Source organism: Staurois parvus, unplaced genomic scaffold (assembly GCF_062004578.1).
Source record: "Staurois parvus isolate SC_StPar_1 unplaced genomic scaffold, SC_StPar_1.0 ptg000087l, whole genome shotgun sequence".
Lineage (NCBI taxonomy): Eukaryota > Metazoa > Chordata > Amphibia > Anura > Ranidae > Staurois > Staurois parvus.
Genome location: NW_028317883.1, coordinates 12,358,071 through 12,373,299, shown reverse-complemented (window position 1 = coordinate 12,373,299; position 15,229 = coordinate 12,358,071). Strand labels below are relative to the sequence as shown.

At 40.6% G+C, this 15,229-nt stretch overlaps 1 protein-coding gene across 2 annotated transcripts; it reads left to right on the top strand.

Moving 5' to 3' along the window:
* Positions 1–1,141: 1,141 nt before the first annotated feature.
* CRYAB (crystallin alpha B) lies at positions 1,142–10,817 on the top strand. Of its 2 annotated transcripts, XM_089670186.1 has the most exons (4): positions 1,142–1,458; positions 1,532–1,746; positions 6,745–6,867; positions 10,469–10,817. In XM_089670186.1, the coding sequence occupies exons 1-4, from the start codon at positions 1,368–1,370 to the stop codon at positions 10,670–10,672; spliced, it is 633 nt and encodes a 210-aa protein (XP_089526312.1). In that variant the 5' UTR covers positions 1,142–1,367; the 3' UTR covers positions 10,673–10,817. The 2 variants fall into 2 exon arrangements, with proteins under 2 accessions (XP_089526312.1, XP_089526311.1); XM_089670185.1 differs by having other exon boundaries at positions 1,153–1,746.
* The last annotated feature ends 4,412 nt before the right edge of the window (positions 10,818–15,229 follow it).

Below are 15,229 nucleotides of genomic sequence, written 5' to 3'. Positions count from 1 at the left end.
CTGCAGCTTATGCATATATTTGCAAATATGTGCCAACAAAACCCTCTGTTTTAAATGTAAACTGTTAGATGGGGTCAATTCGGTTGTTTTGCAGGCTATCGGGTAAGTGTGCTGGGAAATCCTTTGTTTGTGATCTACATTGCCCTTCCATGTGCAGTTTGCTACAAAGACCAGTTAATAGTTGGGATGGTTGCCACTTTTTTGTATGGTGTGGGAAACATGCCTTTTTCATACCATGTTTTGGTGTGAACCAATCCCTTAACCTAAATATTCAGAAATATCAGGTGTGCTCAGGAGATCATCTTAGGAATCACTCTACAGCTGACATTTTAGTTTCTGTTTGATCTGCACTTGCCATGGTGGTGCACATGTGATCAGTTATGACACCAGCCATTTGATGGCTTGACAGTTTGGTTCAGAGTACAAGCAACTGTGACATTTATAATTCATGACATGCCTGCAATGTAACTGTTTTGGGAAACAGGTAAACTGATGGGTTTGGTTCCGATTTACAAAATATAGGGGTGTATATTTCAATTAGCAGTACAGAATGGTTATCAGAAGGTAGCTTCACTTCTCTTATCATTGTCTGCTACTCCTTCCACCAATCACCAATGTGTAGGTATGGGCCCTAAAATACAGTGTTTATCAAATGTACCATCTCCAATGATTGCTGATTGTGCAAGAAGGTACATCATACTTTCATATGCCGTATGCTTGTTCTGTGTCTGTGACCACATCTAATACAGCCAGGAAGCTAGCCTTTTCAGAAGGAGGTTAGCTGTGGGCAGTCTGAATTTCTAAATCAGTACAGGTTTTCTTTAATGGATGACATCACAACAGTATTTCAGTTAAGCTTAAGTCTGTATCTAGTCAGTACTAAAACTGTTTTGATTGTAGTAACATGGAAAAAAATGCCACTAATTTAAAGAACACAATCCTGGGTAATGTATGCAATATAATACAGAATGAATCCCAAGGGAAACCAGAGGTGGTCAACAATGCATTAGTCTCTATAAGCAGAGGACAAATAACAGTCTCCAGCCCACTGTATGCTAAGTAAACCCACAGAAGGGAAAAGGGCCAGTGCTGAGATATTCAGAACGGTACTGGAATGAATAAGCTACTCTCTGTCTGCAGCAAGCAGGGATCACACTATCTGCTGTTACATCTGAGAATGAACTCATCCCTTGTCATGTTACAGAACAGTAGCTGAAATGATCCCCCTGTCTGTTTTTCTGTTAATCCAATGTGCAAACACTGAGAGAGAGGGCACAGACATAATCAGAAACTCTTCTTGCTGATCCAATGGGATGCGGACTGAATAGAGGATGTGTCACTACTTATATCCTACATCTAACTACTGAATGGGAGCAGGCAAGCGTGGTAGCATAATTAATCCATCTGACAACTCTTTTCTAGAAAGTTCAATGTTGGGGTACCAGGGAGGAGCCCAAGGTGGACCATTTTGTATATAAGACCATTTGGATTGTTGGGTAGTTCCAACATTGAGTGGTTCTCTCTCTGACAGCTGTCATTGGAAGTCAGAAGATGGACATAACTATCCAACACCCCTGGTTTCGTCGCCAATTTTACTCCTTCTTTGGACCAAACAGGATCTTTGAACAGTGTTTTGGGGAGCATCTCCAAGAAGCTGATTTGTTTCCATCTTCAGTACTGTCCCCATTCTACTTCAAATATCCATTTCTCAGACTACCATCCTGGATCGAAAGTGGCTTGTCAGAGGTAATCCCCAGCTGCGTGCCTATTGAATGTGCTGGGTTATAAACTACGCCATGTTTATTAGTACTGTTATATATGCACTCTTAAAGAGCAGCTGTGCAGTTTGCATTGCAGCCTTTTGGGGTAATGCAGAACTAAGTTTATATCTCTTTCATTTCCAAAGCATTGAGTATCTATGCAAAGAAGTACAATTAATTTGAAATCAAGTTCTGAAATGTAACAATAGATAATTCTACATATTGCCTATGCTGAATAGAAAGAGGCAACAAGTGGACTGTAGAGGAACAAGGGTACAGAATGAAGACTTTTTCTTTTACCTATTGAATGAAACCATAGCAAGCATCAAAATGAATATAGAATATACATTCTATATTCATTTTGATGCTTGCTAAACCTGTAAGAACTATATAAATGTAAATATTTCCTGTTTAAAGAAATGGCCATAAAATGAGTATCGACAATGACAAATTGTTACTTTTTTGCTGATTTAATGCTGCAGTAAGGATTAGTAGTGGTAGTTCAAGAAAATTAAAGTAGTAAATTAATTTTTATTGTTCAATTCAAATTGCAATAGCAATCATTGTACATGATATGGCACATTAACTGATAGCAAGAGTTAAATGCTGAAATCAGATTGGTACTAAGGGTTACTGGAATTTACCCTTTGCAGCTTGTTGTTTATCCCCAGAGTTTAGATGTGCATTACATAGCCTAATGCATACATTGTGTAACGACTGAAATGGAATTTAACAGACTATGTTTTAAATTTTACAGATGTAACTGTCATCTTATTTCTTTTATTACGATTAGACAAAAGGAGAGTCTATTGCATAATATATTTTCTGCCTTAAAATACTCTTATTTAACTTCTACATGTATTTTCTGATAATATAATACGTTTGTTTTGGACCTATGTTTACAGAGGGGAACATTGCTGAGCTATCATACAGTCCTAAGTCAGTTGTCGCCAAGAAAGTCCCTTTTTATTACACATGGATCACATTACATGGTATTGCCCAATCTTACATTGTATGTCAACAGCATGTCCTAAAACACTTCCCAAGTCATTTCTTTTTCACTGATTAAGCAAGGAAACATCACACAGTACAGCCATGTTATGGGAATCTTATGTAATTATCTTCACTTTCAGGTTTTTGATGTCTGCTAGCAAAATATATTCCAGGCAGAATGATTATCTTGGTGCATTACACAAAAGTGTATTTAAAGGATATATTGAGAATTGATATGCACATTTTAGAGTTCAATCCCCTTTGCTTTTTATTTCCGTAGAGCAATTCCCATGAGAAGACTTTTGCTCCTAAATTCTCAGTTACACCTAACTTTACCACTTCTTTTGAGTTCTGAGTCACAACTAGGGGGTTGTGGAGACCAGAACTCCATCAGAGCAATTTCAAGATTTTGAGAGAGGTAGAAAAACATAGGGTGACTCAGCTCCCCAGCAGGCACCTTAAAATGAAAATTAGGGGCAACTGTCTGTTTTAATTACAGATTAAAATATGGTGATAGTTTAGCAGCAAGTAACTAAATAGCACGTACTTTAAATTTTAAACAGACTGTTTAAAACTGTTGTTTAAATTATAGGAGGGCAATGGTGGTCTGGAACACTTTTTGGCCTCTTATCCATGCTGGGGATTCCAGCATTGGGATTTACCAGCTGCTGCCTCCATCATGGAGTGCCCCTCCTTCTGCAGCCTTCATAATAATAAACAGCAGAGTCAGAAAAGGATGAGATAGGTAGGCAAATTTGTGAACTCAGATGCTGAGATCTTGATGCTTGAAATAAAAAATTATGTGGATAATATTATGAAAGCTTAAGCTGTTATACACACTAAAGCTGTTGATAAATGGATGGATTGTCTGAGTGTTGAAGGAGTGTTAAAGGAGAAGTATAGGAATTTAAAAAAAAAACATATATACTCACCTCTATGTTGCAGCATTGGTGTGATGCTGCAGCTCTCCCATGTTGACTCTTAGACCAAGAACTGAGTAATCACATGACCACTGCTCACTCCTTTCTCTGTCTTCTCAGATCGGAGAGCAGTGACAGCTCTCTCCTCTGCCACTCCAGCGCTCACTGGAGCTACTAGGCTGAAAAGTGGGCAGGCACAGCTGGCTTTGGCTCTCATTTGTGCGCTGAAGCCATGCCAGCTGTCAAACACACAACTGGTTGGTTCCCGACAATATGGTCAGGATCCTTTCAGAGCCTGGCTCTGTGACGTCAACCAGCAGCTGGTAAAAGCTTACTATAATCTGTCTCTGGGTCACAGAAGAGCAAGAGTAAGTGTACTCAGAAGAGAAATATGAGCAAAGAAGCTCTGGCCATACTTCACCTTCACAATCATAACTCTTAAAGTACAGCATGCAATAAATACACTAAATATTGCAACAAACAAGTGTTAAAATATAACTAACCACAAAACTTTTTCTTTAGGGTAGAGTGGAGAGGGATCAGAACACCTGCCAGGTTTTATTGCTGGGATTCCCTCGCTTTGGAAAGGATTTCCTCTCACTTCCTGCCCTGGTTATGAGATAGGAAGTGAAGGGGTATTTTCCCCAATAGGACACAGATGGCAAAAAAATGACAGAAGTTATAACCCTCCCTTACTCTATCTTAAAACGAAAAAGGTTTTTCTTATAGTTCTACTTTAAAGAAATTCAAGAACTGTAGTTGCTGATTTCCTTCTAAGAATACTAGTTACCTGGCTGTCTTTGGCTTCAGCATGTTCTGATTTACAGACGAACAAAATATTCTATGAAAACCTGCAGTTTAGTCTTATACATACAGTTCTGAATGTAGTTACATAAGTAATAGCCCCATTCAGTGACTGCATAATAGAAAATTCTTGTTCTCTTCCCTTGTAATCACAAAGATAGCAATTCACTTAGTCATGACATTACTGTTGTACAAACAACACAACTGGGATTTCATATTTCAAGTACAATACCCTCTTTATAACAATGCCATGTCATCATCTACTGATCACTGAAAGGGAAAACAAAAAATCAGTCTACGAGATCTTAGTCATTGTAAAGTAGAGGGTTATTTCACAAAACCCACTACCACAGCAATCTGGAAAGCTTTGTTTCAGGTTTTTGGTCCTCACCATACAGTATGTGTATATATAAATCAAAGGATTCCCAGAGTACCATGGGTATTCTTAAAAGACAGCACAGTATCAGCTTGCCTTGAGGCTAGCTTTGTCTGACTGAAACCTTGGATACATCCATCCAATAAGTGATGTGTCACTGCAAAGAGTTATTCACATGTAAATGTAGATTTCAGCTTAACCCCTTTATGACAGCATAATAAACTGTATATGCAAGAGAACGGCAGGTTTGCCTTGATACCCAACTGCTGCATATGTGCGCCGCTTTATTGTTGTGGGGCATGATCCATCTGTGCCCTCAGAATTGTGACTGAGCTGTAACCAACAGGTCATAGTCAACTACCAATGATTGGGAGCTGATAGGATGGGTTCCTGATCAATGTGCAGCCACAATAAACAAATGAACTGGAGCTCCACTAACTGTCCACTGGTGTCACGGCCCACTTAAAGGGCCAGCTCCTGCCAATAACAAGGGAATAAGCTGTTGAACTGTGTAAACAACAGGCTTTTCACAATAAAGGGACAAATGAGACCGATGAAAACGTAAAAAGGAACCTATAGCTTTCCCTGCTTGCTACAATTATGCTAAACTTTATAATGCTTTATTAAATATTTACATGCCTAAAAGAAAAATACTTAAATAAATACAAAAATGACAAAAGAAAAAAAGATATAGAACCAATATTCCATCCCTTTAAATCAATGTGCACTATAAACTTTTAGTCTAATTTATATAACTATTATATATAATTTATTTTTTATATTATATGACATGTTTTGTAGCTGTTTACACTGTATATCTTTATATGTAGCAATTTACAAAGCAAATGGGCCCTGCTTATAAAACATTTTATTCTAAATGGGGGTAGCAAAACTTGAAGGAGAAGTGTTATGGACCACCTGGTGTACTCTAGCAGTCCACAGGACAGGATTCCCCAGGGCGCAGAGTCTAAGCCCCAGTCTGCTTGTTCACCAGAGCCCCTGATGGTGGGGATGGGCTTGGAGTGGACAGTGACCAGGTCGCGGCCCCTGAGTACACCCACCTGAGGTAGAGGAATCACCTGAGGTAATGACAGGTGGAGAGCCTGGAGTGAAGAGGCAGACAGGTCTGGAGAACAGCAGCTAATCCGTGCGGGTCGGATGGATGGCTGAGCAATAGCTTGGTCAGACGGGCAGGGTTGGTAACGGGCGGACAGCGTGGTACAAGACAGCAGGCACAGAGGAATCAGGTCACTCGCCGGGTCTGGTAACAGTAGTTCAGATCAGAAGGGATATCCAGAAGAGTAGTCAAACGAGCCAGAGGGTCAGGGCAGGAGAATATCAGCAAGGTCAGGTTCAAGCAAAGGTCAGCAACAGTCAGGAATCAATTCACAGATCACAGGAACAAGATCAGACCATAAGGCAACTTGTGTCTGTGCAGGGCTGGTTTAAGTAGCCCGCCCTGCGCCTGACAGGCGCAGCCTAGGTCCTAGTGCCTGCCCAGCGCTGTCATAGGTGACGGGTGCACCTGGGTCCTAGTGCCCTGCTGCCTGCATGTCTTGACAGACACCTACGCATGTGCAGACCCATGCGTCGCGATGGTCCCTGACAAGAAGTGTTTATATATTTAGCAAAAAGGACTAGCTATAAACTATCTAACTATAAAGCAAAATGATAAACTGAAATTACAGTACGATAAAGTTACTGTGCAGCAGATGTTCTCAGCCCTTTAATAAGCATACTTTTTTTACATACAGAAAAAATGATGTAGGGTTTCCATTTTTCATAGGTTATTCACCTTTCTTGTGATATAAATGTGGATACAAAAAACTTTTGAATTTATTGTTGGTCTGGCTTGAATGTAAGCTGATTATATTGCGTTTTACTCCCTTAGATGAGATTAGAGAAGGATAAATTCTCTGTTAACCTTGATGTCAAACATTTCTCTCCTGAAGAGCTGAAAGTGAAAGTGTCAGGAGACTTCATTGAAATCCATGGAAAGCACGAGGAGCGTCAGGTAAATTGCACATCTATAAACTTTATTGCCACACACTTTGCCACGACTTGTGTCCTAAAATTCTTTATGCTGTTCCTGGTCCCTTGGACATGAACTACTCTTCACCATTATGTCTACTTTCTGGTTGATTGTAATCAGGAAGAGACAATACATTGTAATTTGTCCCAGTATTGATGAGAATCTAATCCCACAATCTTTCTGTAGTGCTGTCATAAAATACGTGATGTCAGCAATCTCGCTTATCTCTAGCCCAATCTGCTCTTAGAGATTTGTATGTCAGACATCAAAGGGTCATGTAGGACCAATCAGTGGGTACTGTCACTTAATATTGAAAGGTCGTGTTGTTGGGCTATCATCATTATCCTTTCTTTATTACTTGGCACATTAGCTGTATACCAGGAGTAGAGACAACTGATATGGAAATGTTTGCTTCATGGTAGTGACTCACTTAAAGCATGCACCTTCTAAAAATGGAAAATGGTTAGTAGTTGCATATTTGTACCTAGACCGGTTCTCTTTTTGGGGCTAAATCAGGAGTACTGAAGTAATCTCTTTCTGTGCAGTCTAAGGCTATTCAAACATGGCAGCTCTACAATATACTCATTATACGGTATATACCCACTTCAGCTCCGGAAGGTTTTACCCCCTTCATGACAAGGCTATTTTTTCCTATTTAGCACTGTTCTACTTTAACTGGTAGTTGTGAGGTCACACAATGCTGCACTTAAACAAAATTTATACCATTTTTTCACACAAATAGAGCTTTCTTTTGGTGGTATTTGATCACCACTATTTTTTTTGCTTTGTTTTTGTTAAATAAATAAAAAAAGATCTAATATTTTGAAAAAAAAAAAACTAATATTTTTTACTTTCTGCTGTAAAACATATACAAAAGTGTTATTTTAACATGTTAAAACAAATTTTAAAAAATCAAATTTCTTTATAAATTTAAATGTATTCTGCTGCATCTTTGGTAAAATAAATCCCAATAAGTATATATTGATTGGTTTGTGTGAAAGTTATAGTGTGTTGTTTTTTTACTACTGATGAAGGTGATCAGTAACTTACAGTGGGACTGTGCTGCAGGCAATCTTACACTAACTGATACTGGATGGGAACTGACTGACATCACCAGTGACATTAATACAGTAATTAGTGATAATACTATACACTGTCACTGTACTAATGACACTGGCTGGGAAGGGGTTAACATCTCAGGGTATTCAAGGGGTTAAGTGTATGCCTAAAAGGCTTAATGTGTGTATTATGTGCTGGTTTTTCCTTTGCAGGGAGAAGAAACAAAGAGATCGTTCCCTCTGTACAGAGCACTGTCTGGTTTTCAACACAGGGCTCTGGGCTGTGGGTTGTGAGTGGACACAACCCATTAGCAAGTCCCAACCATGAATCACTTGGCCGGGACCTGCTGACAAACTGATTGTATGCAATCAGCAGAGGTGTGCTTGGGAAAAGTTAGCAATGTACAGGTACATCGCTGTGCCTTTTATGGGCCACTGATCCGCAGTGCATTGCGGGCGGGTGAGCGATCCTTATGTGGATACTGTAGACTATTTCATGGACCACACAATGGCACCAGTATAGCTCCCACATATTTATATAAAATATGCTTACCAATACTAACTACCCAGGTTATCCATAGCCAAATTTACCTTCCATTATGTCATTCACATAAAAGGTTCCTGATTATGTGTTTTGGCCCATCTGGGGCTCAGCAGATAACTAGAGGCACTAGTCAGAGTTTGGATCTTTTGTCTAGTTGAAGGACGATTTTAACTATGCACCTGCGGAAGCAGGTGATGGTGCGATTATCAGGGGTGTTATCATTCCAAAAATGGTTTCATTACATTGGTTTTACATTGGTGTTCTTCACATTCCAAGATATCCATATCCATAACTCTATTTATCTGAATATGACTTGATGCATCCTCCAATAGCCCTCTGCACATTAATGAATGGTGAGAGTTAAATGTGTGCAATAATCTCTATTTTACACTATACAAGATATATGAGGGGTAGCTCTGTGTAATAGAGGGGCCATCTCACTGAAACCGTTGAATACTGCAATGTAAAGTGTGAGAGCCGGGGGTGAGATACAAAGAAAGTCAATGAATGTGTTTGGGTCAGGGTGAAGGGGAAAGACCAATGTGTGTGCTGGTGATGGGTTACAGGTGAAAGACCAATGTGTGTGCTGGTGGCAGGATAAAGGGGAAAGACCGATGCGTGTGCTGGTGTTGGGATACATTGGAAAGACCAATGTGCATGCTGGTGGTGGGATTCATAGGATATACCAATGTGCATGCCAGTGGTGGGATACATGGGAAAGACCAATGTGTGTGCTGATGGTAGAATATACAGCATGGGACAGACCAATATGCGTGCTGGTGGTGGGATACATGAGAAAGATCAGCACGCGTGTTAGTGGTGGGATACTTGTGAAAGACAACATTTAACAATGTGTGGGCTGGTGGTGGGATTCATGTTGATAGAACAATATGTGTTTTCAGGGGTGGACTAACCATTCGGGTACTCGGGCACTGTCCGAGGGCCCAGGGTCAGTAGGGGGCCCCATGAAATGCCCCTGGTACCTTTTATAGGCTTTTTTGGGTGGTCTTTGAGTGTGGGCAAGGACTCAGGGGCCCCATGATCCCCTATTGCCCGGGGGCCCCATGAGTTGTCAGTCCGCCCCTGTGTGTGTTGGTGGTGGGATACATGTGAAAGACTAATGTGTGTGTTAGTGGTGGGATACATGGGAAAGACCAATGTGTGTGTTGGTGGTGGAATACATGGGCATGACCTATGTGTGTGCTGGTGGTGGCATACATAAGCAAGACCAATGTGTTTGCTGGTGGTGGGACACATGGGAAAGACCAATGTGTATGTTGATTTGCGGGTTATAGGTGAAAGACCAATGCGTGTGCTGGTGGCAAATACAGGTGAAACACCGAATGTGTGTGCTGGTGGTGGGATACTTTGGAGAGACCAATGTGCATGCTGGTGGTGGGATTCATGAGAAAGTCCAACAGGTGTGTTGGTGGTGGGATACATGTGAAAGACCAATGTGTGTGCTGGTGGTGGGGTACATGTGAAAGACCAATATGTGTGCTGGTGGTGGGGTACATGGGAAAGACCAATATGTTTGCTAGTGGTGCAATACATGGGAAAGACCAAGGTGTGTATCTGGGTTGGGATATATGGGAAAGACCAATGTGTGTGTTGATGGTGGAATACATGGGAAAGACCAATGTGTGTGTTGGTGGTTTGGATACATGGGAAAGACCAATGCGTACCTTGACAGTGAGATATAGGTGAAACAGCAAGGTGTGTGCAGGGATAGGATATTGTTGCCTTGCTTAGAATTAGCTGTAGATTTAAGGTTCTGATGATATGAGATGTTGTTTTGTTTATTTATAGAATTTCATCTTTTGGTTGAACTCAATGGGCATGTGTCTTTTTACAACCTAAGTATTTATCTAACTAGATGTCATATAAAGTTGAATTGACATAATTACAGATACTTGATCAATGCAAAAACATGATATAAAATTTATCTTGGACTACAACTAATTGGGGATATTTTTCCCAGGATGAGCATGGCTATGTTACCAGAGACTTCCAGAGAAGATATAAAATCCCAGTGGATGTTGATCCCCTATCCATCACTTCATCCTTGTCCCCAGATGGAGTGCTGACAGTGTGTGGACCCAGGAAACAGGCTGATGTCCCTGAACGCTCTATCCCAATCACTCGTGAAGAGAAGGCAGCTATTGGAGCTGCCCCCAAGAAGTAGAGTATCTCGCCTGTTCCAGACAAACAAGATACCTTTCCACCCTGCCAGAGAGAGTGCGCGCGTACTACACTGCTACATGTATTTATTTGTGCTGTCCTGTGACCAAATCGAATTACTAATACAAATAAAAGCAAGGAGAAGCATCTTCAAGTGTACTAGTGATGACTGATTGTCTTGTGTTGTGTTTAAAATGAGCAAAAATGTATTAAAGTGTATCTAAACCCATGAACAAAAATGTTATATATTGATCAGTTTACCAGTCCTTTGATGTGGTGAGTGCATTAGTTTTCTTTTTTTAGGTCTTCCTTCCTTTATTCTTACCTGGTGTTTCTTCCAGGAACATGCTTCCTGTCCTAGGTGACAATACTCACTCACTGTACTGTGACTATGTAGGAGCAGCGTTGTTACTCTAGGCTGCCTGCTTCGGATTTGGACTACAAAACACCTTCTATCTCTCATCATCTCCATAACATACGTAAGATCAACAGGTATTTTTTTTTGCACTTACAGAACAAAACCGTTTCAATGGAATATTTAACAGAGCAAAAGATTTGCTCATTGTTAGGGTGCATATACTCATGGTGGCCTCCAGCTATCCAGAGAAGTTACAAACCACCCATAGGAATATAAAGGGTAGCAGAGCAAGTGTGTACAAGGTACAGTACCTAGTTGTGGCCGCACAGTGAGGAAGGTAACTATTTTAGTGCAGGTTAACTATTTGAAGCCAGGATCACATGACCATACATTGTAAAACATGTAAGAACCAATAATAATTAAATGCATAGAGGTCTAATTGTTAATGTTTTCTGCCAAGATTTCCACACTTTCACCCAGTATTCACATATGTTTCTATTAGTGTAAATCTTGGGTGAAAAACATTGATAAGCAGACCCATTAGTTTCCTGCATACAGGAAATGGTGTGCATATACTAGCAGATCAGTTTATTATACTGCATCATTGGTGTGGTAGTTATAGAACATACTCTCCCAATGAAAAGAATTAGGCAGAGAAGTAAAGGGGAACACCGGTCATAATAGGCATTTGATCTAAAATGGTGAATTAGCAGAATGGCCCTGCCTGCTGCAGTAACAAAAAAAAAAAGACCTCCCTGTAAGGCAGGCCATAGATGATACGATTGCAGGAAAGAAAATTGCTCGATTCACCCATCATCCTATGGGGGAATCCCTCCTATAGAGCTATTGTGCTGTAGGGGAGGGGGGCACTGGGAACTGTCCCTGCTGGAAGAAAAGTGATTTTTTTCTAGTGGCTATAGCTGCTGGCAATTATCAGATGCTACAAATCAATTGATCAACTTGGGTACAATCATCCTGCCCATGGATGGATCAAATCTAGGCTGGTCCCTGCTGAACTGGCTGAGATTCGAGCCAGGCTTAAGACACTGCCAGGAGATCAGAGCTTGTGAACAGGAAGGTTTTCTAATGCAGATCAGTGTACAATTTTGCCATCTGCCAAGATGAATAGACTGCGTATGTGTGGGAGTGGTGTCATCTTGGCCTGGCCAATCACAATAGCTGAAGATCAGAACACAGAGGAAGACCAGATCTAAGCCACTCACTTGCCCAATCACAGAACATTTTGTATTATGTGAACCCATTCACTCAATGCAAAGCCTTCTGTGAATGGACAGTGAAGGGGAGGGACAGGCAGAGTGGCTGCTGTGTGTGAAAGCAGCATCACTCCTGTCAGAAAGCCGGCAGTATAGTGATAGCTGACAATGATAACTCATTACACACCCTTATGTCATCACTGAGTTTCTGTGCTTCTCCTGTAAAGCAAGCCGATCATGGAAGGTGGGAGGGGCTGGCAGGTGATGTACATCAGCTTCCTAGAATCATCACAACACATGCCTCTGTACTTCTTCAAGAACCTTTAGCCCTAATGAAAGCAATGGGCTGGCTCTTTGGAAGAGTTATGCAAATATCAAAATACCTTGATGGGTGAACCTCAATGGAACCACATTGCTGATGCATTTCGGCACTAGGTGTCTTTAGAGGGGCATTTAAGCTGCTGGGAATGAATCTATCACAATACATCTACTGATTCATACTCGTAGTTCTGCTTCAATCTGTTGGAGCCTTTCTTACATTTTTCTGACTACAGACTAGGTTTGCTTTAACCAGTTGCACCATTGCTGGCACTGAGCATTTATATTTAGTCATTTGTTTTAGGGCCCATTCACACTAAGAACTGTGAATCGCACAGGAACCACACAGTGTTCCTGTGCGATTGCAATGCAGTTCTGAGCAGTTCAGCTTAAGCCCATTAATTTTGCATGGGCTGAAAAATGGAAGCTTGTGAGCTGCTATGTAAGTGATAATTACTACTTAGTGTTGATTGTGAATCACCTGTACCGAACACATACTCATACTAGTGTGCCAAACCAATACTATTTTCCAAAATGTGCCGCGCTTCACTTATAAATGCTCAAAATAAATGATATATGCATACAAATTGATACTATTTATATTAAAGAGGTATGAAAATAAGACAAGTGAATAAACCAATTTCAATATGCCAAAAACAGTGTCCATATAATTGTCAAAAACAGTAAAAAAAAAAAGGTCCATATATAAACTTCTTCAAACGTGCAAAGTTCACTGTAGAATAGGATATGCCGTGCCTCTTATTTGAATTTTTGTGTGAAAAAAACTTTCATTTGTGTGCTCCCCCACCGGTTGTGCTCTCACCTCAAGTATATGACCAAACCATTAAGTGAGGTCATATAACGCTTATGTCCCTTTAAATGGCCCAGAGTATAGATGGGATAGTATCTTGCTGTTTGGGGTCCTCCTCCACTTAATTGATGGGCTCCCCTTCCATGGTGGTTGTTATAGAGGAATAAATCAAATCCTAGTGTATCATCCTTTTAAAACTGTTTTATTAATAAAAAGATTGCACTCACATATAATCTGTATATAAACCGCTTTGTGCACAAAATATGTCCTCCAGATTTTTTTCAGTGGTGAATATCCTAAAATTGGCAGCTGGTGTCAGTATGGAACCATCGAGCGTCGTGACGTCAAAGCCCCTCCCCATTTTAGAATGGGCTAAAATTGCACTGCACTGCACCAAAAGTAGTGACTAAATCACAGCTGTTTTCTGTTGCTTTAACATATGTGTATTTCTTTCACATATAACCTATCCACATAAATACATCTACCGTATTTGAACATGAGCAGTCTTTTACCCATCATGCCTCTAGAATACAAAGTTTGTCCCCATATAATCTAGGGCCTCAATTTAGGTATATACCATCATCAGTTTATGTCATTGCAGGTTATGTACCTATATAAGATCCAATAGCTACCATTTGAATTCTATAATTAGTTTGTCCAGTTCAATATCTTGCAATGTATTACTATACGGAATCAGTGGCTGGATCAGTGCTTTAAATGATTAAGAAATAGATGTTACAAGTTAGAGAACTACAAGAATCAATCACCAAAGCCTCAATTGGATTATGTGAAGATATTTAAAGTGGTTTTAGGTTATGTTCACACTAGCTTTGTTAGCAGGCGTTAGGGAAGCGTTTTTAACACTCCTCAAAGGTCTACGAACATTCTACACATGGCAGCACACAGTGCTATTCACACTGAAGCGTTAGCATTGTAGCAAAATTGACGCCCCATGTCGAATCAGGAGGAATTGAAGCCTCCCATTCAAGTCTATGGTGACGCTCCTGGCAGGCCTTTGCGGGACGTTTCCAAGGCCTTTGAGGAGAGTTAATACCATTAAACTTTATTATAGGCGTTTGTGGTGCAATTTTAATGCTTGGCAAACGCCTCAAAAACGCGCATAGGGCGTTTGGGGAGCATTTGAGGAGTGTTAAAAACACTTCCCAAACACCTGTCAAAAGCTATAGGGGCATTTGGCGTCAGAAATTAGTGTGAACAAGCCCTTAAAGGCTCAAGGTTTTTGACCTTCATATATTCTATGCATGAAGGTAGAAAACCTTCTGTGTGCAGCTCCCCTCCAATACTTACCTAAACCCCACTTCGATCCAGTGATGTGTAAAAGAGACTCAGCTGTCCGGAGTCTCTCCCTCCTCATGTTATCACAGCCAGTGAGGCAATGAGGAGAGAGCAGGGCCGAGCTGCATCTCTGTGTGAATGAACACCCAGAGCAGTGGCTCAGGAGCGAGCCTGCTTGGGTGCCCCCATAAAAAGCTGCACTCTGTGAGGGCACTTTGCAGGAGGGAGGGGCCAGGAGCACTGGTGGGGGACCTGAGAAGAGGAGGAACAATGTTGTTCTGTGCAAAACCATTGCACAGAGCAGGTAAGTATAACATGATTGTTATTTAAAAAAAAGAAAAATGTGCCTTTACAATCACTTTTAGCATTTTCCAGTACATATAACAATACCTCTTAATACACACAAGATTTGCACATAATACATAATCTTTTTATATGGAGGTTCCTTTGATACGAAGGCATTAGTCTCCACAACCTTCTGTTGAAATTATTATATACTGTACCCCATATGTGGGATGAGTTGTATACACATCCCTTGGTGAGCAATAAAACTTGGCAGAGGGT

Excerpts from the sequence above, each read along its gene's own strand:
- CRYAB (XM_089670186.1), top strand. The coding sequence starts at position 1,368 with ATGGGAGCAGGCAAGCGTGGTAGCATAATTAATCCATCTGACAACTCT. Across the intron at positions 1,459-1,531 it reads GTACCAGGGAGGAGCCCAAG|CTGTCATTGGAAGTCAGAAG; the intron begins GTGGACCATTTT and ends TCTCTCTGACAG. Across the intron at positions 6,868-10,468 it reads GAAAGCACGAGGAGCGTCAG|GATGAGCATGGCTATGTTAC; the intron begins GTAAATTGCACA and ends TATTTTTCCCAG.